The following is a 23,464-nucleotide window of genomic DNA, read 5'->3' as shown; positions in this document are numbered from 1 at the left end:
GGGCTCACCTCTCATGTGAGAGTTGGAGGAGGTGCAGACCTGGCCAGTCACTGCAGTGTGCAGGGGGACTGGGAGGCCATCCCAGCACCTGGGATGTGGACAGCTTCCTGGAAGAAGTCACAGCTGAGTGTGTCTTTAGAAAGAAAAGCAGGAGTCAGCTAGGAAAGTTAGGTGATGGGCTTGGGGAGGGGAGAGAGAAGAGGAGGGGTCGGGGCCAATAGAGAAGATGAAAGCAGAAGGGGCAAAGGAGAACACAGCACCAAGGACCTCCAAGAAATGCACTTTGGCTGAAGTTTGAGGTGGGAGAGTTCAGGACTTGGGGGCCCCGTGTGGAGGGCAGAGTTGCAGGTGGGTGTCCTGCTCGAACTGATGGGGTGTGGCCCTTGGGGGCTGTGAGTTGGGGTGGACTTGATGAGTCGTACATTGAAGGAGACATAGGAATAAAGGACTTCTGGGTTTCTGGCTCATGCAGCTGGCTGGCTCTCATTGCTTTTGAGAGAAATGTGAGCTGGAGAGGGATTAGGAAGTAATCAATTGTGACGGCTCCAGCCGTGGGGTCGGCTCTGTTTAGCGATGGTGGACTTGGACTGTGGTGCTGGGAACCCCTTCCCTGTACCTTACAGCTGCAGGGCCTTGGGCAACTTTCTCCATTTCTTTGTGCCTCCGTTTCCTCATCTTTAACATGGAGAATAATTTTTGCTGTCCTCAGAGTTATTGTGTGGAATAAATGTACATGTGAACTGCTCAGAACAGCACGGGGCAGAAGAAGCGCTCTGTAAGCTTGAGCTCAGGCCGTGGAGCTGGGCAGGGTGTGAGGTGGAGGCCATCTCCAGGAAGCTCAGCTGCTGAAAGCAGGTCCGAGGGCTTGCACACCCACTTTCAAGGAATAGTGGGAGGGAAATGAGCCGCAGAATGGTGGGGAAATAGGAGGAAAGCCACGAGGGGAGGCAGGGGTCACAGGCCACGGGCCCTGGAACACAGGGAATGCAGCTGGGATGTGGGTGACGGGTGGCTGCTGGCATTGGTATGGAAGGTGCCAGTGCCTTGTCAGGGCGGAGGGCGACTAGAGATCAAGGTGAGGGGAAAAATAGCCACGAGACTAAAGGAGGCGTTGAGGATTCGAGAGCCTGAGGTGGGCTGGCCTGGGAGCCATGTCTGCTTGGACCAGCTCCTCCTCTTCCTCCCAGGGTTGAGGTTGTACAGAGATTTGTGACGCATCAACAGCTGTGAACTGCTGACCACATGTGCCACATGACACCATGTGATAGGCGTGTTATTACCTGGGTACCTGATGAACTGTTAGGTTTTATTGATTGTCACACGTATCAGGTTCTTCAGAGAAACAGGACCGGCAGGAGGTGGGTGGGTCCAGTCTGCAGGGTGGGCTGGCAGCTGGAGACGCGGAGAGACAGCTGATGTTCCAGTTTGAAGGCCATAGGGCAGGAAGAGTTGTTCATGTGGACAGAGTCCCAAGGCCATTTGCCGAGAACACCCTCTTACTTGGGGGAGGGTCAGCCTTTTCATTCTGTTTGGGCCCTCAGCTGTTGGACAAGGCCCGCCCACAGGAAGGAGAGGGATCTACTTTCCTGATTAAGATGCTGATGCCCTCGCAGAAACACCCAGAACAATTTTTTTTTTTTTGAGATGGAGCCTTGCTCTGTCTCCCAGGATGGAGTGCAGTGGTGTAATCTTGGCTCACCGCAACCTCCACCTCCTGGGCTCACGCGTTTCTCCTACCTCAGCCCTCTGAGTAGCTGGGATTATAGGCGTGTGCCGGCACACCCAGCTAATTTTTGTATTTTTAGTAGAGACAGGGTTTCCCCATGTTGGCCAGGCTGGTCTCAAACTCCTGACTTCAGGTGATCTGCCTGCCTCGGCCTCCCAGTGCTGGGATTACAGGCAGGAGCCACCACGCCTAGTCCAGAACAATGTCTGACCAAGTATCTGCGCTCCACATAGCTCAGTCAAGTTGACACATAAAATTAACCATCACAACACATTCACTTGTGTTGCAGTAAATCTGGAAGCATAAACATGGGGCGTGTTGTCAGGTGCACACCTCCAGTGGCCACATCTTCCTGACCTGACAGAGGGAAAGACACATCTCCTATTGAAACCGCACTTTGGCAAGGCTCCGGCGTGCCGCTCTGTGGATGATGCACAGGGCCTGGGTTCCAGAGCATGCCAGCTGCCCTGCAGTGACTGGCATAAAGGTCGGATGGGGACAGGAGCACAAGAACAAGATGGGGTGAGACAGGAAAGATAGTTGGACGTCTCCATGAATATGTTAGCCTAGGATGTCTCTGAAGCTGGAGTTGATGGTGACCTTTCCTTTTAGATTTGAAATTCAGGCTTCAGTGACTTCAGGCCCATATTTTATATGTTATACATTAACAGAATGCTACTGGAAGGAGAGACCCGAGCCAGGGGGGTCTGTGAAGTGCATGCTTAGTTAGCGAGTAGCTGAAAAACATTAATTAAAAACCAGGATACCTAACTCATTGCTGGTGGAGTGAGAGTGTTTAAAATCTCTAAGACTGAGGGAAAATAGCCGTGGTAAAGGGGTTCAGCGGGAACTTACCTGGCAACCCCATGTGCTCCCTCGCCCTGTGGACGTGATCCTGGCTAAAGGGCAGGGCTGTTTGAGTCTCGCTTACTGATTTTAGAAATACAGCACTTTTCCTCACCTTTTCTCTTAGCATAGGACAATTCGTGAATTAAACTTTTCTTAACCTAGTATTTTAGCATCCTGTTTGCAACTTGTGCATTGTATGTACGGTAGGTTCTTATTTTTTGTAACAGTACAAAAATTAGCTGAGAAAGTCATTAGATTTTCTCAGATACATGTTCTCACAACTGATACTGGTGAGGTTCTATGTGTAAATAAGTTTGTGGACTAAGACCTTTTCATACAATACCTCATGTGATTCCTAAAACAACCCAATGTGTTAGATATACTGTTATTACAGAAGAGGAAATGAAGGCCATGAGAAGCCATATAGAATTTGAATTTAGAGCTGTCTGATTCTGGAGTGTACTTTATCCCTCTCTACTCCCACTGATGTTATGAAACTGCTGAAAACAAGAATTACATCCTGGAAGGGAATTTTTCATACCCATCTTCATGAAGAGCTACAGGACAAGGCTTCTGACTTTTTTTAGGTTAGCTTAGTGTCATTGTGTGTTGGTGACTGAAGGAAGCTAGCTGGCGCAGCCCCCATGTGTGCAAGGCCCCCGAGTACACCTGATAGAGCCCTATCTGGTGTATATGGGTGCATGTCGCTGGCATCAGCACCCTGCCGGGGTGAGGGTAGTTCCTGGAGCTACTGGGATGAAATGCAGAGCTCCCAACCTGGAGGAGTGCATGGCCCAGTGGAGGGGACAGGGCAGTGACCAAGTACAGTGGGCTCTGCGGTAGCTGACCCAGGAAGAGGGGCCTCAGCCAGGGCAGTGGGCGGACGGCCACACGGGCGACCTCCTGGAGCAGCTGTGCTGGAGTAGATGGAGGCTGAGAGCACAGACAGGCAGGAGGTGGCCAGGGATGTCATTGCAGGCACAAGGGATCGTGTCCAAAGACATGGAGGTACAGGAGGGAGGACACTCGAGGGGGCTTGAGCCTGGCATGGGGCATGCTGCACTGGCTGGGTGTGAAGGGCCTTGCACACCTGACGCAAGACAGCAGCCCGATTGTGAGGCCAGGTCTAGTGGAAGAGGCTGGCCACAGGGTCACCTGCCCTGCCGGTAGGAGGTACAGGCATGTTCGAGCCCCATGGCCTTCCTTATGACACACTCACAAAGAAAGTCATCAGAGAAACTGCAATAATAAATATTAATAAAAGCAGAAAACAGTTAATATTTTAAAAGATTATGAAGGCTAGGTGTAGTGGCTCACGTCTTAATCCCAGCACTTTGGGAGGCCAAGGCGGGAGGATCACTTGAGGCCCGGAGTTTGAGACCAGCCTTGGCAATATTGTGAGACCTCAGCTCTACAAAATAAAAATAAAAATGATCCGGGTGTGGTGGTGCGTGCTTGTAGTTGCAGCTACTGGGGAGGCTGAGGCGGGAGGATTGCTTGAGTTCAGGAGGTCAAGACTACAGTGAGCCAAGATTGCGCTACTGCACTCCATCTGGGGCAACAGAGAGAGACCCTGTCTCAAGAGAAAAATAACAACAGAGCATAACACAACACAGCATCCTGCCTCTGAATCCACTCTTCCCACTCTGTAACCCATGACTCGGCCCTGTTTTCCTGGCAGACACACCCAGATTGCAGCATTCTCCAAGCTGCCCCAAGGGCCCCCAGCACCCGCCTCCTCCACACACACAGCTGTGTATGTTTTGAATGTGGAAAACTGAGTGTATAAATACCAGTGAGCTTAGATAAGGTGACACAAAAGGACATATTACAAAATCTTCTAGCATTTAGTTAACTGTGAGCTCAGTTTGCAGCAGCCAAGGACTCTTTATGTATTCACTCAGCAGGTGTTCCTGGAGACCCCCATGAGGCAGCCCCCATGCAGGGTGCACCATGGCCTGTTGGAGGTGGACAGAGACAGAGAGGGTACGGTTCCTTACCCAGGCTGGTTGAGCAGACACATGGAGTGATAAGTGCTGTGGGTGCCAGTTGGTGGCTTGTGTAAGTGCTGTAGTCACAGTTGGGTGAGTGCCCCTCTGCCCGCAGAAGCTGGAGGCTCCTCGTGTGGAAGGTGATGTTTGAACTGAGTCATGAAGGAGGAGGACAGTGGGCTGGCTGAGGCGGTTCCATCAGGAGACTCCAGGGTTAATGATTCCATGTGACAGGGCCATGGCATTCTCAGAGCTCGGAGGGGAGGGGAGGGGAGCTGAGAAAGGGGTCGGGAAAGGCCCGCAGCTGCTGAGTTGATGGTTTGTTTGGTTTCTTCACAGAGGCCAGTAAGAGGAGCAGGGGAAGTCTAGTTAGTAAGAGGTATGGGGTGGGGTGGTCTGCTCCACAAAGTCATCCAGGGACCCAGCTTTGTCCTCCCTCATTGCTCCGAGGTGTTTCTTCCTGCATGGGCAGCACCACACCTACTTTGTAGCCTGTGGCGAGGGGGAATGGGACACGAGGAAGTGCAAGGCAGTATCCTTTTGAGGATGTGACTCGGAAGTTGCAGGTCTTGCTTCCAGTCCCATCCTCTGGGGCAGAACTTGGTGCTGAGGCCACACGTATCCGCGTGGCGTGCAGATTGCGAGGCAGCTCTGTGCTTGCTCCAACTTGGAGGTTCTGTTCCTAAAAGGAAGAAGGGGAGACTGGACGGTTGGGGTCAAACGGTCTCTGCTACAAGGGCAAATCTGGAAGCTATTGTATGCTCCCTTCAGGGGTTTTGACTTTATCCACATAGTGACAGGGCGCCACCAAGTGCTCTGCTGGGGAGACGCATGGTCACCGTGACCATGTTTTAGGAAGTGTTTTAGGAAGTGCGTCTGGCTGTGCCGGGAGAGTGGGTCTGAGTGCAGAAAGCAGATCTGGTCTAGCTCCAGGAGGTGGGACTTGTGGATGGAAGCACTGGATCTTTTCAACAGGGCAACCAGAAAAACAGCCAGACAGAAGGACCTGGGTGGTCAGCACTCACACAGACACTAGTGTTCCCGTTTGGAAAAATGTTACAGTCTATTCAAGCAGCCCAATGTGTGTTTTATTCATTCTTTCAAAGAACTCTGTGTACCTGCTGTATGTGTATCTGCTGAATGCCAGGGAGCATTCCTGATGCTAGGGGTACAGAAGGGAAGCAGAAAGAGCTCTGCCCTCAGAAGCCTCTGCCTGGGAGAGACAAACAGTCAACAACAAAACAGACAGGAAGGACGAAGGGAAGTAGAAAGAGCTCTGCCCTCTGAGCTCCTGCCTGGGAGAGACAGTCAAAAACAAAACTGACAGGAAGGATGGTTTCAGATGGGATATGATAAGTTGTAGAAGGATCAGAAAACAGGAAGTCCTTGGGGGCAGAAACAGATTTGGTTAGGATCAGTGAGAAAACCCCAGAGCACAGCAGGAGAGCAACTTGGGGCTGACCTGGAGGTGAGCTGTGAAGGGCTCGCCCTGGGATTTGGGATTTGGAGTTTCCCAAGGGCCCTGGGGTTTGGGATGTGTTCTGTGAGCAGCGGGAAGCCATTGGATCATTTTCTGCAGTAAAGTGATGTGATGTAATTGGTGTCTGAAAATTCCCCATCCAGCTGCTGCGTAGAGGCTGCAAGGGTGGACAGGTGGAATACCAGCCACCCTTGCAGGTAGCTTTACGGCTGCTCCCCATGTGGGGATGCCACAAGCATGAAGTAAAGCCACTGTCTTCTCAGGTGGTGGTCCTGGGTTCAGAACCCACCACCACCTGCCCACCCCACCCTCTGAGGTGGAACATCCTGGTCTCCTAGTGGCTCTCTTCACGTGGGAGTTTGAGACTCTGCTGTAGCTCCATGCTACTGAAGTGAGCACCCCTGCATCAGGATCACCATAGAGCTTGCCAGAAATGCAGCTCTCAGACCCCAGTCAGACCTATGCAGCACAGTCTGCCCTTCCTCGAGATCCCAGAGGCTCTGCTGCCATATCCTCTCTGGGGCTGTGTCCCCTGGTTAGGCTGCCTTTCTCACCCCAGCTCTATGCACACACTCCCCACAACCCCACACCACACCAACACACACACACACCCAGAAATCCATACACACCCAGAGATACACACAGAGACACACATACCCTGCATCTTCCCACACCACACCGATACACACACACCCAGAGATAGACATACAGACACACCCTGCATCCTCTCACACCACAGCAACACACACACACACACTCAGAGATACACACAGAGACACACACCCTGACTCCCCCCATACCACATGAACACACACTTACAGGTACACAACAGAGACACACACACATCAGGAATCACCGTGGCCATACATGAGACAAGCTTTGTGCCGAAGGCCTGTCTGGCCAACTCAGGGTTGAGGGTCCTGGACCATGGGCAGGTGCTACGGGAGCCACATGTGAGGAGTGTGAGATTCACAGACAAGGCCTGTGGAGCTTGATTTGTTGAGAGTGCTGTGTGCAAATTGGTGATTTGAGAAAATTGACCTGGTGGCAATGAGCAGGAACTAGGAAACCCTGGCCAGAGGCAGGGCCTGGGCGGTAGGAGCTGGAGGCTGTCATAGGAATATGAAGTCCTGGAGTTATGGCTACCCAGTGGACGTGGCTATGTGGATGCTGTATGCTTTTTTTGGTATGACCTATCACATTCTGAATTTTCTATAACATATATCTGTTTTTTTTGCAACCAAGATTAAAACAAAAACTGCCTTGGCTCAGTACAGCATGGGCCAGCTCTGGGATGTAGGCAGTGAGAAGAGCAGGCAGCCCCGTATGGGGAGGAGCACATGGGAGGCTGAGTTTCGGGGGCTCCTGCCTGTTCTGTAGAATTCCCCGTGTGCTTCTTCTGGCAGCACAGGGCCTGGCATGAGCGGGTCCTTGGTGTGTGCTTATCAGAAGACGTGATGGATGTCACGTCCGGGCACCTGGCCAATTGATGGTCCTTTTGAGAGAAATACAGGATTCTGGGATGTAGCTAGTTTAGGAAGAAGGCTCTGAGTTCGTTTTTAGGTGCCCTGACTTTGTCATCATGATGAGGGAGACACCAAGTTGTTAAGACAGACAGAAATGGGCAAGAGCTGGGCGCGGTGGCTTACGCCTGTTATCCCAGCACTTTTGGAGGCAGCGGTGGGAGGATCGCTTGAGCCCAGGAGTTTGAGATCTGCCTGGCTAGCATAGCAAGACCCTGTCTCTTCAAAAAATAAAAAATGAGCTGGGTGCAGTACCACGTGCCTGTAGTCCTAGCTATTGGGGAGGCTGAGGTGGGAGGATCACTTGAGCCCTGGGGTTTGAGGTTACTGTGAGCTGTGATTGTGACACCACACTTCGGCCTGGGTGACAGAGAGACCCAGTCTGTAAAACAAAACAAAGCAAAACAAAACAAAACAAAAAGGAGAAGAAAGGCCTGGGCTGGACCAGAACTGGTCCCTCTGGAGTTGTCCAGGGACTGATTAGCCACTCTTTATCCCTTCCTGTTTGGGTTTTCCTGGGGTTCTTGGGACCATCCCAGTCCTTGCTCCTATGTATAGCTGTGATGGGTTTAGACCAGTGTGTTGGCAGCTTGCACAGCTGCGGAGCCTGTGTCGGAGCTCAGCCCTGTGGATCCTTGCATGAACTCTCAGACAGCTGATGCTGCTCCAGCCCAGAGCGCAGTGAGAGCTGGCCATGGTTCCTGAAACACAGTTTAGCTCTCCCGGGTTTCTCAGTGGGAACACTTACAATCAGATTCAAGGGCATATCCCATTTCATGAGATAAAGTGAATTAGGGAAAATAAGCTTTTACTTTACATGGAAATCTCCTAAATTTGAATTCATGGGATTATACAGGGCACAGGTGTGTAACATGATCTTGTTTTGGGCCGTTCTTACAGAGGAAGTTTCATGCTCTTTTCAAAACCCCTGTGTTTTTCTTTTACTCGAAGAGAAATTGTTTCACAGGTGCAACAAAATAATTTTGAAATAATTTCAAGTAATGGAGAAATAATTTTTCTTGTAAAAGAATAATGGTGGAGTCATTAAGGCTCACTAGAAACCCAGAGAGCCTAGGCTGTGATATTAGCTCTGAGGTCAATGATACAAGAAGTCAGTGACCCACAGAGACACACCTGCTGCCCCCGCCCCCACCCCCCCCCCCCAATGGCAGGCTGAATACAGAGGGGACTCGAAGGAGTGGATAATTCCTTTGCCTGGAGGAGGATGTTTGCATGTTTAACCCAAATCCCGTACTTTTATTTCAGATCATCAGAAAAGCCCTTACTGAGGAAAAACGTGTCTCAACAAAAACATCAGCTGCAGATCTTGTGACAGAAACAGATCACCTTGTGGAAGATTTAATTATTTCTGAGTTGCGAGAGAGGTTTCCTTCACACAGGTAGGTGTACTCCTCTGGGAAACACCCCCAGTAACCCTGGCCACACTCATAGAAAATGCAGGGTCTGCCGGGGTCAGGGGGCTCTGTCGTTTGTTGATGTGGCCAGACGTGAAGCCCTAAGCCACGCAGCCTAACCTGCAATTTGTCAGTTACTTAGTAAGCAAACTCAGCCCTGTTTTCGTTCTTTTTACTGTCATCTTAACAACCATCACGTCAGTGCATCCTCTTATGAATATTGAAGCAGCTCTTTTTACAACACATGTTCAGGAAAAGCTCCTTGCACCCCTGTACTCAACCATTTGTTATTTCTGGAAGGACCCACTAGAAGTGTGACCCACCCTAAGAAGCCTGGAGTGGTGATGTCCCCTGGTGGCCTGTGCCTGTTCAGCTGCCTGGGCAACTTTCCCAGGAGGATGGGATGCCAAGTGGCACTGGCAGCCGCGTGGGGCCCCCGGCCCACCACTAGTGCTTAGTGATGCACGCCCCCTCACCCAGGCCAGAGGGCACAGTGGGAATGGCTGCCACAGCCGGGCCCCAGAGCTGTCCCTGCAAGAGGCCTGTATGAGCACCTCTTAACCTTTTTGGGGTCACCCTTTGAGTATTTGATGCTAGCTATTAATCTTTTGTTCAGAAAAATTAAAATATTTACACAGCATTTTGCATAGCATTTTAAGGGAGCCATGAACCCCAGATTGAGACATCTTCTTTAACTCTGGGGGGCTCTAAGGCCCCTCTCTCACCTCTAGAGTTCTGCAGTATAAATGCTGAAGACCCTGCAAGGGATCTTTTTTCTTCGTTACATAGAATCTTTTAAAGATGTTGGATTCTTAAAACTGGAATACCAGTTATTGGATTTCTGGCTGTAGGGTATTATAACTGTCAGGTTCCAGGTTTATATGGACTTAGGTGGCAGAAATATAGATGGTACTCTCCCTCAGTGTCCATTCAGCACATGGTAGGCTTAAAATACTTTTCTTTACATTTATTTTTATATATTTTTTAAGAGATAGGGTCTTGCTCAGTTGCCCAGGTTGGTGTGCAGTGGCATGATCATAGCTCACTGCAGCCTTGAACTCCTGGGTTCCAGTGATCCTCCTGCTTCAGCCTCCTGAGTAGCTGGGATTACAGGAGCCACTCCACCTGGCTCTTTTTTTTTTTTTTTTTCTGTGAATGATTATATAAATGAAAGAACAAGCCAGTGTTAAACACTTACCTTCTTTTTTTTCCCGTCATCTCCTTCTAACTTGTTAGGTTATCTCAAGGTTACCAGCTCTCCCTCTGAATTTCTGTTTGCCAGTCGCTCATGTTTGTTTTGTTGACAACCTTTGAGTTTAAGCTTCTCTTACTTCCTATTTCCCTACTCTGCTTGAGGTCAGGATCCCAAGAATTGGTTACAATAGTTATAGGATGTAAAGTGTTTGTGATTTTTTTTTTTTTTTTTTTTTGAGATGGAGTCTTGCTCTGGCGCCCAGGCTGGAGTGCAGTGGCGCGATCTTGGCTCACTGCAAGCTCTGCCTCCCAGGTTCACGCCATTCTCCTGCCTCAGCCTCCTGAGTAGCTGGGACTACAGGCGCCCGCCACCACGCCCAGCTAATTTTTTGTATTTTTAGTAGAAACAGGGTTTCACCTTGTTAGTCAGGATGGTCTCGATCTCCTGACCTCATGATCCGCCCGCCTCGGCCTCCCAAAGTGCTGGGATTACAGGTGTGATCCATTACGCCCGGCCCCAGTGTTTGTGATTTTTAAAAAGCCTTTTAAAACCTAATTTTAGGGTGGCTCACACCTGTAATCCCAGCACTTTGGGAGGCTGAGGCGGGCGGATCACGAGTGAGGAGTTCAAGACCAGCCTGAACAACATGGTGAAACCTCGTCCCTACTAAGAATACAAACATTAGCCGGGTGTGGTGGCATGGGCCTGTAATTCCAGCCACTCGGGAGGCTGAGGCAGGAGAATTGCTTGAACCTGGGAGGCGGAGGTTGCAGTGAGCCGAGGTCACACCACTGCACTCCAGCCTGTGTGACAGAGCAAGACTCCGTCTCGAAAAATAAATAAATAAACCTAATTTTAATCAAAGAGCAGTAGCAAAAGAATTTATCATATGGATTCTTTGAGAGGAAGCATGCTGCAGTAACGAGCCGGCTGTTTCCAGGTCCTTTATTAACCATATTGGCCTAGAGGTTTCTGCAGTGATGATCCGTGTGGCCGTGGCATGGGAGGGCTGGCTCATCTGTGTGGGGTCTGGTAAAGGCTTGGAGGAGATGCAGGATCAGGCACAGTGAAGTTATTGGGGCTGTGATGTGTTTCAGTCAGGTCACTTGGACAAACTGCACTCCGAGATTACACGCAACCCACTGTTGGGTTAATGTGTGCAGTTGGTTCCATTTGTAAAAGGTAAATTTAGATACTCGCTGTTGTGTACACAAGGTAAAAGTTAATGTATTATGGGGTGAGCACAGGTACCTCCCTCCACCCTTGAGGCCTTAGGGTTGCCAGGGACCGCCAGACTCCAGAGTTCCTTTGGAAAACCATGACGCAGAGCAGGGGATTATAGGTAGGGTGAGACAGGCTTACCTGGGAGCGTGCCCGGGCTGAACACCAGCCTCTATCTCTGAAAAGGCTCCCTGGTAGGGTCAGACCCACACACCTGTCCAGGAATCAGTGATTGAAAGCTGGGGTTCCCAAGCTCTAGCCCACAAGCCAGTGGACTGTGGCTGCACCACGGTCAGCCCCAGTCTGTGTGTCACCCCCATCTTCCCTAGCTCTGAGGGTGAATGTGTGGACACGGTGAAAGCAGCTGTTCTCTTCTCTGCTCAGTGTGCCTCAAAAATTGACATCAAATGCAGTTGTTTTTCAACATATTTATGTGAAGTGAGTTTTTTTTGCCAATGACTGAGATTAAAAGGAAAGTAAATTTTGGGGATTTAATTGTATTTTAGATCATAGAAAAGTTGATAAATTTGTGATGAGAGAAAATTGTATACATATTGTAAAATAGGACATTGTGATTTTTTTCTGCTTTCAAAGTATTTAAATATATCCCTTAAACAATATATTTAATTTGAAGTTGCCTCTCATCCTCCTTTAGGAAAGACTTTTATTCTGAGCTTTTCTCTTTCCTTGATTTTAGTCTTTCATGAAATGATATTAAAAATAGACTTAATAACATTTTTTTAAAAACCTGATACCGGCTCCCCAGTTTTATTATTTTATTTCACTCATCCATGAAATCCAAAGGTTTGGTCCTTGACCTGGAAGACAGGTGTAGACTGAATCAAAGAATGATAAGGTTTAAACTTCCTTCTGGTGGGGTGCAGTGGCTCATGTCTGTAATACTAGCACTTCAGGAGGCCAAGGTCAGAGGATTGCTTGAGCCCAGGAGTTTGAGACCAGCCTGGGCAACATGGTGAATCCCCATCTCTACAAAAAAATTTAAAAATCAGCTGGGCATGCTGGTGCACGCTTATGCTCCCAGCTACTTGGAAGGCTGAGGTGAGAGGCTCGCTTGAGTCCTGGAGGTCGAGTTGTGATGCTGCCACTGCAGTCTAGCCTGGGTGACAGAGCAAGACCTTGTCTCAAAAAAAAAAAAAAAAAATGTAGATTAAAAGGAACCTTTGCAGACTGTTGGTGAGAATGTAAATTGATGCAGCCGCTATGAAAAACCACACTGCACTGCAGCCTGGGCAACAGAGTGAGACCCTGTCTCAAAACAAAAAAATAAATAGGCTGGGCGCGGTGGTTCACACCTGTAATCCCTGCACTTTGGGAGGCCGAGGCGGGTGGATCACTTGAGGTCAGGAGTTCGAGACCAGCCTGGTCAACATGGTGAAACCCCCATCTCTACTAAAAATACAAAAAATTAGCTGGGCATGGTAGTGCGTGCCTGTAATCCCAGCTACTCAGGAGGCTGAGGCAGGAGAATCGCTTGAACCTGGGAGGTGGAGGTTACAGTGAGCTGAGATCACGCCACTGCACTCCAGCCTGGGGAACAAGAGCAAAACTCTGTCTCAAAAAATAAAAAATAAATAAATAAAATTGCTTCTGTCACTGGCTCTAGCAGCTTTGGCAAATCTCACCACTTAGGGCCTCGAACTCCTCACCTGTGAATGAGGGACCTGACCATGGTCATCCCTGAAGTCCCAGCATTTAACTCGTAACATGACAAAAAGCAAACCAGGGCTGGGCACAGAGGCTCACGCCTGTAATCCCAGCACTTTCAGAGGCCGAGGTGGGTGGATAGCTTGAGATCAGGAGTTCGAGACCAGCTTGGCCAATATGGTGAAACCCCGTCTCTACTAAAAACAGGAAAACAAATTAGCTGGGCCATGGTGGTGCATGCCTGTAGTCCCAGCTACTTGGAAGGTTGAGACAGGAGAATCGCTTGAACCTGGGAAGTGGAGGTTGCAGTGAGCTGAGATTGCACCATTGCACTCCAGCCTGAGCATCTCAGTGAGACTCCATCTTAAAAAAAAAAAAGAAAGAAAGAAAAGAAAAAAAAAGGCAGCATGATAAGGCCGGGTTTTTATAGATTGGGTCTTTGGAGTGTGCTGTTGGCCTTGGCCACATTAGCTGTCTCCTGCCATGCCCTGGCTTTGTGGGGCGCCTAAACCTGTTTTCAGATGATGATTTTGAGTGAGATACAAGTGTAGCTACTTGGAAAAGATTCAGTAGCATCCCCGAGCTATAGTGATAGAAACCCCGTCCTTGTCCCTTCTGTGGAGCAGCCTGTTGGAGCTTCTCTGGGCTGGCCTAGGCCCAGAGATGAGGCCGGCAGCTCAAGGGTCTAGTGTTTTTAGCTGTCTTCCCAGCCCTGCTCCAGAGCCCCCATGTAACCTGCTGCCCTGCAGTGCCCAGCACAGAGCAGTGTCTGTTGAATGCGTGAGTCAAGCAAAACATCAAACAGAGTCCTTGACATGGGAAAAACATGCTCCCAGCCACCACCAGCTGGACATTGACATCCAGTTGCTTTCCCACTGGGCAGTGGCTTGTGAAGATGGGGACAGAGTATCATAAATCATCTCCTTTGTGGACAGCAGGGATGATCCTGACCTTCTTGTCACAGACTAAACAGACTAAGTAGCCGGAAGAAAAAAAAAAGAAAGAAAGAAAAAAGGGGCTTAAAGGCACTTAGCTGTCAAAATTATAAGGAGGGTTTGTTAAAACTATTTTTTAAAAAAGAAAAGTGGTTAAGTTATGCAGTAGGATATAATATTCTATAATAACTTATTACCAAACTTTTAGCCTTAATCCAGTTGCTATTTTCCTCTTGTCTATTGGATAGACGTATGGAATATTCTTTTTTTCCCTAAATTTAGTCATGTGCATTTTTTTTCCTATTTATATTGTGGGTTTTTTTTTTTTTTTTGAGATGGAGTCTTGCTCTGTAGCCCAGACTGGAGTGCAGTGGTGCAATCTCTGCTCACTGCAACCTCCGCCTCCCGGGTTCAAGCGATTCTCCTGCCTTCCAAGTATCTGGGATTACAGGCATGCACCACTATGTCTGGGTAATTTTCGTATTTTTAGTAGAGACGGGGTTTCACCATGTTGGCCAGTCTGGTCTTGAACTCTTGACCTCAAGTGATCCACCCACCTCAGCCTCCCAAAGTGCTGGGATTACAGGCGTGAGCCACCGTGCCCTGCCTATATTGTGGATTTTATGTAGATGTTCCAGTGGCTTTTAGGAAGGTCTTTATGATTTCACACATCTGTCTACAGTCATGTCTGCAGAGCAGACTCTCCCCACTCCCTCTGCAGAGAGCTGTAAAACATTGTCTTTCATCTCACAGGTATTAGCTTCCTACATGAGTAAAATCAGGTTTAAGTGAATAAAAATTGTGCATCTCTTCCCATGTACCAGGGAAGTATTTTTGGTGCCTCCAAAGACCAAGCACAGTTCACGCCTCTGCTGGCCTTCACACCGCTGCAGCCACACAGTGCAGAAGGCTGCTCCCTGCTGCCCACAAGCATGAGGCAGGTGGGAAGGGGGATGCTTGTGCCACCTTGTAGGCGGGCAGGCAGTCTCATGGGCAGAGGTGTACACAAGGTGGGTGATGAGGAAGACAGCTCATCCAGTGCTCAGTGTGGGTACTTAGAGTTATTCTCATAAAAAATGTGAGGCAGAGTTAGTCAGGTGTGGTGATGCATGCCTGTGGTCCCAGCTACTCAGGAGGCTGAGGCAGGAGGATTGCTTGAGCCCAGCGGTTTGTGGCTTCAGTGAGCCATGATCGTGCCACTGCACTCCAGCCTGGCTGACAAAGCGAGACCATGTCTCCAAGAAAAAAAAAAAAATTTCTAAAAGTACTTGCTGGGTTACACTAAATGAAACCTAAAAAACAAATAGATAAATAATAAAGGTTACACACAGCAGAAGCTATGTTAACAAATTAACTTATATTAATAGTTGCTGCTGGGAAAACAAGCTGCTTGGTGACTTCCCTAAAGGGTGTCCCACACATCTGGCGAATGAACAGACAGAGCTCCTGCTCCCGAGTGTCCTGGGAGGCACGTGGGCATGCCGCGTGGGTGGTCTGGGTGCTGCAGCGTGAGTTGTCGTGGGTGTGGAGTGTCAGTGCCTGCAGACCCACACTGCCTCCTCCTTCAGGGCTCACTGGCGGTTTTCTTTCCACCGCTTCAGTTTCCTACTTGAAGTCAGGTTTAAAAAGGAGAAGAATTGCACATTCCTCCTCAGTTTCTTAGAAACTGTGCCTGAGTCATTTCTAGTCCCTCTGGACCTGAGTCATTATCTGTTCGCTGCTTTGTCAACCTTGTGCCCAGTTTAAGCTTTCGTAGTTGCTCCTTGTATGTGTGTTTTCAGGGTGTGGAGCGTTTTCTTTAAAAACGTCATTGCAAGCCATTACAGAAGAGGAAAGTCACATAGCTACAGAAGACATGGAAAAACAGATTTAGTGCCTGAAGTTTCTAGGAAAACTGGCAGTGCTGACAGCACTTATGGTCACGCCCTAAGTGGAATCATCACCTGTGTGTCTCCTGCAGGCTGCTGTTGTCAGGAGGCAGCCTCTCCACCCCCTTCCCCGGCTGCCATTGTGGCTTCTCCCCACCATTTTTCCTCCTAGATCTGTTTGGGGAGCACCAGTTCCTGAGCAGGGGCTCTGGCTGGTGGGCCTGTGCATCACCTGACCTAGAAGCATGTGGACAACTGAGAGTGGAGAGGCAGTTCCTGCAAGGAGCAAGGCGTGCAGTGTAGATGAAGAACCAGAAGCCTGGGTTCACTGCATCTCATCTGCCTTGCCTGGCTAGGCTGAAAGCTCCAGGGGCAGACTGAGCCTGCCCAGGCTCTCCAGGAACAGCTGATGATTCCTTGGGTGTCTTGCTTAGTGCTCCTGGCTTGACTTGACCTGGTCTTCTTGGCTCAGAAGCCCCTGCTTATTCGTGGGTTTCTCCAGGGGGCCGGGGAGGAGGTGGCACAGCCTGAGATGATGCATGCGTGCACTTGTCGTATCCCAGGGTTGTATTTCTAGATAATTTATCAGCAAAATGGAGGGGCTGGATGACTCTGCATCCCAGGCATGAACTTCATAACCCAGCAGTGGAAGGATGGTCCCAGAGTGGATGGGGACCAGGGTGGTTACAGTGTGTATGGCAGCTCCCGTGCATAGAAAAGTGACATCGGGCCAGGCGTGGTGGCTCACGCCTGCAATCCCAGCACTTTGGGAGCCTGAGGTGGGCGTATCACGAGATCAGGAGTTCAAGACCAGCCTGGCCAGCATGGTGAAACCTCATCTCTACTAAAGATAAAAAAAATTAGCCAGGCGTGTGGCGCACGCCTGTAATCCCAGCTACTCGTGAGGCTGAGGCAGGAGAATCGCTTGAACCCGGGAGGCAGAGGTTGCAGTGAGCTGAGATCGCGCCATTGCACTCCAGCCTGGGCGACAGGGCGAGACTCTGTCTCCAAAAAAAAGTGACATCGAATACCATGAGATGCCTGCTGTTGCCTCTCAGCATCTCGGTGGGAGGACAGCACTGCCAGCGGCTCTGTCTGTTGCTGCAGGGGTGGCCCACATCTGCTGTGTCCACAGTGGTAGCCGCTCACCCACGTGACTGCCAAGCACTTGAAAGGTGGCTCATGAGACTGAAGAACTGAAGTCTTTATTTAATTCAAATGTAAGCAGCCATATGCGGTGACTGGCTACTGTAAGGCGCTGAGCGGTCACAGAGGTTTTCATTTCAGTCTTTCCATTCACACTAAAGTCTCCAGTCTTATCCAAAAGTTTATTGATGCCAAATCTTAGACCACATGGTTCGTGCGGGAAAGTGGCTTCCAGGAGGCTGATGACCACAGTGGATAATACACCAAACACCAGGACATGGGACGCTTCTTTCTTTCTTTCCTTCTTTTCTTTTCTTTTCTTTCTTTCTTTCTTTCTTTCTTTCTTTCTTTCTTTCTTTCTTTCTTTCTTTCCTTTCTTTCCTTTCTTTCCTTTCTTTCCTTTCTTTCCTTTCTTCCCTCCTTCCCTTCTTTATTTCTCTCTCTCTCCTTCCTTCCTTCCCTTCCTTCTTTCTTTTCTTTTTCTTTTCTTTTCTTTCTTTTCTTTTTTTTGAGATGGAATCTCACTCTTGTCACCCAGGCTGGAGTGCAATGGCATGATCCCGGCTCACTGCATCCCTCCCGTCCTGGGTTCAAGCGATTCTCCTGCCTCAGACTCCCAAGCAGCTGGGATTATAGGCGTGCGCCACCACCCCCAGCTAATTTTTGTATTTTTATTTCTTTTTCTTTTTGAGATGGAGTCTCACTCTCCCAGGCTGGAGTGCAGTGGCGTGATCTCAGCTCACTGCAACGATAGGATCACTGCAACCTCCGGCTCACTGCAACCTCCACCTCCTGGGTTCAAGCAATTCTCCTCTCTCAGTCTCTCAAGTAGCTGGGAGTACAGGCGCCCACCACCACGCCCAGCTAATTTTTGTATTTTTAGTAGAGACAGGGTTTCACCATGCTGGCCAGGCTGATCTCGAACTCCTGACCTCAGGTGATCTGCCCGCCTTGGCCTCCCACAGTGCTGGGATTACAGGCGTGAGCCACCGTGCCTTGCTTGTTTTTCACTTATTTTCTTTTTCTTACTCTCTGCAGGTCTCCTTTTTCTCTAGTACACATGTGAACCCGGCACAGGAACTGGATAGAAAACCTCTCAGCAAGGCCACATAGTCATGCACAGAACAGATGTTTGCTTAGCGCCTGCCCAAGGCCTCACCCTTAGTGAACTTGGGACAGTCCAAGAGTGTCAAAAGCACTGCCCTGAATGCTTTAGATCTAGTCTTTTCTTTGATCCTGAGAATGCCTTTGGAAGGTGTAAACAGCGGCCAGCTCCACAGGGACCAGCCTGCAGAAGGTGGGCTGCGAATACACCTGACCACAGCATCTTCCCTGTGTGTGTGGGCCTGCGTGTGGGTGGGGTGCAGGAGGAAGGGTGACAGTGCATGGGGCGAGAGTGCTTTCCCTTGTTTTTGGCCTGAGCAGGGGGTGCTGGGAGTTGCCATTTGTGGAGGTAGAGGCAAGTAGAGAAAACCAGGAGTTCCCTTCTGTGCAGGTGAATCTTGAGAGAACATTGTCTCGGTCAGGTTCCTAGCAGGACAGATGCACACTCAAGTGAGGATTGTAGGGGGCCTTGTTTGCAGAGGGACTCATTACAAAGGAGGGGCCAGCCCAGGGCCTGCTGCAGAGTGCAGGAGCAGCATGTCCCTCTAGCAGGAATGTGTCAAGCAGGCCACATGGAGGAGTGGAGCCTGCACAGGGCACATGGGGCAGGGGCGGGCAGGGAGCGTCCCAGCCTCTCTCCTTCCTGCAGCCCCACCCTTGCTTGCTCCCAGAGGGAAGCTGGATTTGTGACTGGCCAATGTAGCAAGACCCCACCTCTACAAAAATAAAAATATTAGCTGAATGTGGTGGTATGCATCTGTAGTCCCAGCTACTTGGGAGAACAAAGCAGGAGGATTGCTTGGATCCAGGAGTTTGAGGCTGCATGAGCTATGATGATACCACTGCACTCCAGCCTGGGCAACAGATCAAGACCCTATCTCTTAAAAAACAACAAAAAAAAAAACCAGGGAAGTCAGAGACCAGGGCAGGAAGGGCACCTTTGGGAAATGAACCAGCTGCGGGGGGGCTCTGTTTGTCACCTGTGTCTGCAGTTCAGGTGAGCCAGGCTGGGTACAGACATGGGAGATCTCAGCTGCAAGTGACATTTAACCCCTCGGTGCCCAGGTATAAGCATTGACTGGGAGAATCAAAGTCAGAGTCCTGGGCCACCTTGCTTGGTCATATCTCATCAGCCTCCTCCCCTCCAGGCTGAAGTTAAAATCGAGTTTAGTTTTGCTTCAGAAGATCTGTTTTCCAGTGTTCTTCACACTTGCATTTCTCTGCCTGGCCTGCTGGAATTCCCTGGTGCTCTTTCTGAACGCTGGCACTGAGGTGTCACTCTGTTTTCTAAATCCTGCTGAGTAGGTCCGCTGGCAGGCAGGTCAAAAAGCACATGGTTGTTTAAAGACTCTGCCTCTGTTTGACCCAGAGAAACCATGATGACATCTGTTTGCTGTGCCACCTTTTTCTTTAATGGGACTGGAAGCAATTTCAGGCACGTTATTCTGTGTCCTTGGTGCATTTTCTCAGGCTGGGTTCTTCCACTGCAGGTTCATTGCAGAAGAGGCCGCGGCTTCTGGGGCCAAGTGTGTGCTCACCCACAGCCCGACGTGGATCATCGACCCCATCGACGGCACCTGCAATTTTGTGCACAGGTGAGCTGAGCAGGGATCGCCTCCATTGCAGGGCTTAACATGTCCTCTTCTGTGAGGTTTTGTCTTTCCAAAAGCAGCATTTTTTAAGGCAGGAATATATAAACAAACCTATAGTACACTCATAGTCTCATCAGAAAGATGATCAGATCTTGATATTTTTAAAATAAGGTTTTCCATTTGTGAGAGGCTCTTGGAGTATGTTAGGAAATCTGCACTTGTTTAAAAACCAGTTTGTTATGTTAAAAATGTTGGGTTGCATTTAACAAGGACCCCTTGAAGGAGTCTGACTCCCCTCACACCCCACCCCCACTGGAGAAAAAGGTGAGGTTGGGATACAAAGCCTGTGCTGCCCCACAGTGGCCTGGAGCCCAAGGTGTAGAGAGTGGCCTGTGACAGGTGAGATTTGAGAGCCATCTTCCTGTATGAGAGCAAACCTTGTGGTTACAAAAAGCAGGAGGTTTGGGGAGGTCAGAAGGGCCGGTGTGGGGAGGTGAAGGGAATGGAGCTTTGGGGATGGTGAAGTGACAGGATGCAAAGGTGACCGGGACACGACCACAGGTGTTCTCTGACAGTGGCAGGTGATGGTGCTGTGCTGCCTGTCTACACGCACAGGTGGCTGGGGGCCTGGGGCACAGAGCATGATGTGGCTTAAACGGAGTGTGGTTCTCCAGCTCTGGAGAACCCTGGAGAGATTCCCATTCCATGGGCAGGTGGCTTGCAGCTCCCGCGCTCACAGTGCACACCAGCACCCTGGGCTGCACGCGCTGAGCAGGAAGGGTGAGAAGAGCCCGGGTGTGGGCTCCTTTATGATCTGCCTCTGATGGCATGTTTATATGTAAAACATGAAGTTATTCCATGCTAAGCACAGCCTTTTTCTAGGTGAGTTGCCTCGAGAATTCAGTTGTGCCTACACAAGGTGACCCTTTCGAGGCAGTGGAGTCGTGCCATCTGGTGCCAGCAAATGTGTCACCAATCTCTCCTCTCATTTCAACTAAAGCATGATCCTTCCCAGGGCTCTCCTCCCCAGAGTATGTCACTGAGTAGAGCCTCATTACTTCTGCCTGCTCGTGGTTCCAGGGTGCTCATAATGGTGACACGGCAGGTGAAGCCCCGTCACATGGTGAAGGCCACACGTCCATTCGAGGGTCTTCAGTGGCTCCAGAGACATAGTTTCCAGTGCTTTCCTGTCTGCACCCCTGGGGGGATCCTGGTACTGGGGAGGTAACTGGGAAAAGAGCAGCAATTTCAGAACAGTCTCCAGAGCTGATCCTGACAGTTCCTGAGCCCCACGCTATAGCTGTGGTGATCGTTGTGGTCTGAAGACATCCGAAAGCCACCAGCAGCTGCCACTCAGATGGCGCCTGTTCACCCCTGTGCCCACCAGTGCTGGGCCACAGCAGTGGGAGAAAGCTCTCCTGGGCACTGGAACAAGCGTGAGGCCTGGCACATGGTGCATTTGCTCTGGAAGCCAGCGGCTCATCCCAAGGTCCCGCACACCCTGGCAGTCAGAGTTGCATTTGTGTACAATTGGTTTTGCATTTTTCCTGTCAGTTTGCAGTACCCAGCCTTTCCTGCCTGTTTTTAAGCTCCAATGATCTCCCTATAAAGGAAGGATTATTTTGAAGATATTGAGCGGCAATAGCAGAATCACAAAACTGCAGGCAAACTGATCATGAAAACTGCAGCCATGGCTGTCCCTGCAGCTGGCTACCGGGCACTCAGGCAAGGATGCTAGCAGTGCCACAGGGTGAGCTGTGGCTCAGAACTGGCCCCCATGGGGAGGCTGTGGTGCCTTCTGGGACCACCTGCCTGGCGCCCCACCTGGGACTGGGTCTGGCCTTTGGGGAGGGCTCTGCTGTCCCGTTAGGTCCGGAGAACCAGAAAACAGATGATTGAGATCCTTCCTAATTGGGCTTCAGAGGGTTGTTGAGTTACATCAGTCTTATGTGACTTTCACAGTGCTGTTTTCTTTCAAGGTTAACTGTCTTACGACGTGGTCAGTTTATTCTGTTTGTCTTGGGAGCAGTTAGTGGAACTGTGGGAAGTAGTTTTTAAACAACCAACCCACCCAGAGTGTAGGAAGGTCCTTCTGAGCCTGCGGGGAGCCGCACAGCACACAGGCTCCCGAGAGCTGCCGCTCGTTCCAGAGAGTAAACCTTTCTATTTTCCTTTGCAGATTCCCGACTGTGGCGGTTAGCATTGGATTTGCTGTTCGACAAGAGGTGCGGGTGTGGCCCAGGTCCCCAGGGCCCCTCCCTGGGCTCCCTCTGGCCATCCTTCCTTTCTGGCTTCAGCCTCTGTGCGCCTGGTTTGCTGTTTGCCCTGTGCCTTAATCATGACTGGCAAATCCAAGCCTGTGGGTTTCAAATCCGAGAAAATAAACAAGTCCAGACTGGCTTTGGGGTGTGCGGGGTGGGGCTCCATGGCCGGCCCTTGTCCCCCGTGGAGGGCTGGCCTCGTGTCACCCGTGGTCTATTTGTGACACTGCTGTGGAAGCGGAAGTCTTAAGTGAACGGTCCAAGTGCATCTCCAGCTGACCCCTAGAGCGTGTGATCTCACAAACTAAAAGGAGCACTTAGTTTTGGAGAGCATCCTCAATCCCAATATTCTAATAATTCTTTCTTATCTTCCTCTGAGAACGTAGCTCTTTCATGGTTCCCATAGACCTTCTGAACTACACAGTGTTGTGCGACCTGCATGGAAGGCGTGGGGCTGAGGTTTAAAGCTTATTAAGTAATTCAAGCAGCAGCACTGAGAAGAGCCTTAATTTCTTTCTAATTGAAACAGTTTTATTTAAATAGGGCCGAGGGCTGCATGTTTCTCAAAAGCAGCCCTGCTTCAGAGCAGCATTTGTGCAGCTTCACCTTAGTCTCAGCACAGACTCCCTGGCAGGGGAGCTGAGAGAAGTACTTAAGTTGAAGTATTTAAAGTTAAGTACTAAAGTATCTCAAAGTACTTAAGCTGAAGATAAGTAAGAATTGTAATACTGTAATTTGTCTAAGGATGCAATGATTGACTTCTTTCTCTGTGAAATAATATTGTGGTGCCCAGAGTGGGTGGGAGGCTGAGCAGTACTTCAGGGGTTGGTTGATGTTCTGTGACTGTGCGAAGGGGCTGCTGGAACAGCTGGCTAGGTCCTCGGCCCTTCTGTGGGTCGGCTAGGGTCTGTCCTATGTTCCTAGACTGAATACGGGAGCTCCTGACTTTTCGTGGTGGGCTCCTCCCCATGGGAGTGGGGGACATTCCTCTGCACTCTGGGAGCTCTTCACAGGCCTCAGGAACCAGCCGAATTCTAGGACTGACCTGGTCATGAGGATTCCTTTAAAGCCAGGGTACCGGAAGGGGAAGGGTGATGAAATGCTGCCAGACACCTGCAGGCTCTGAAAAAGCGTTGACTGAATGACGCCTCCAACCCCCAGAAATAAACCCTTTCTCTGTAGCTTGGGGTGTCCACCCTAGGGTGGTTGTGCTCACCCCAGGGCCAGCCAAGGCTTTCCTAAGGCATTTGGCCAGGGTGTTTTTTTAATTTTCCAGAGAGGTGAACACTTGGCTAACTTGCTAAGCAAGCATGCTGGCCCTTGTTAACCCTGAGTGGTGAAAAGTCGGTAGAGGAAAGATCACAGAGGCATGCGGCCGTGGGCTGCCGTCCTTTTCCACGCTGACCTCTTCCTTTTGCTGCTTCATCCTGGGAGGCTGTGGTCTGACGCTTTGTTCCCTGATGTGGGGCAGTCAGGCCGCTGTTCAGCGCACT

At 50.1% G+C, this 23,464-nt stretch overlaps 1 protein-coding gene across 1 annotated transcript in view; it reads left to right on the top strand.

The window, feature by feature from the left end:
* Positions 1-23,464, top strand: part of IMPA2 (inositol monophosphatase 2) — a 50,629-nt gene that overhangs the window by 8,744 nt on the left and 18,421 nt on the right. Inside the window, exons 2-4 of the mRNA XM_003811702.5 lie at positions 8,836-8,969; positions 19,609-19,713; positions 21,890-21,935. Of these exons, the coding sequence (XP_003811750.1) occupies positions 8,836-8,969; positions 19,609-19,713; positions 21,890-21,935 (285 nt within the window). The remainder of the gene's footprint in view (positions 1-8,835; positions 8,970-19,608; positions 19,714-21,889; positions 21,936-23,464) is intronic.

Source organism: Pan paniscus, chromosome 17 (genome assembly GCF_029289425.2).
Source record: "Pan paniscus chromosome 17, NHGRI_mPanPan1-v2.0_pri, whole genome shotgun sequence".
In the NCBI taxonomy this organism is placed as follows: Eukaryota; Metazoa; Chordata; class Mammalia; order Primates; family Hominidae; genus Pan; species Pan paniscus.
This window is presented reverse-complemented; position numbering and strand designations above follow the sequence as displayed.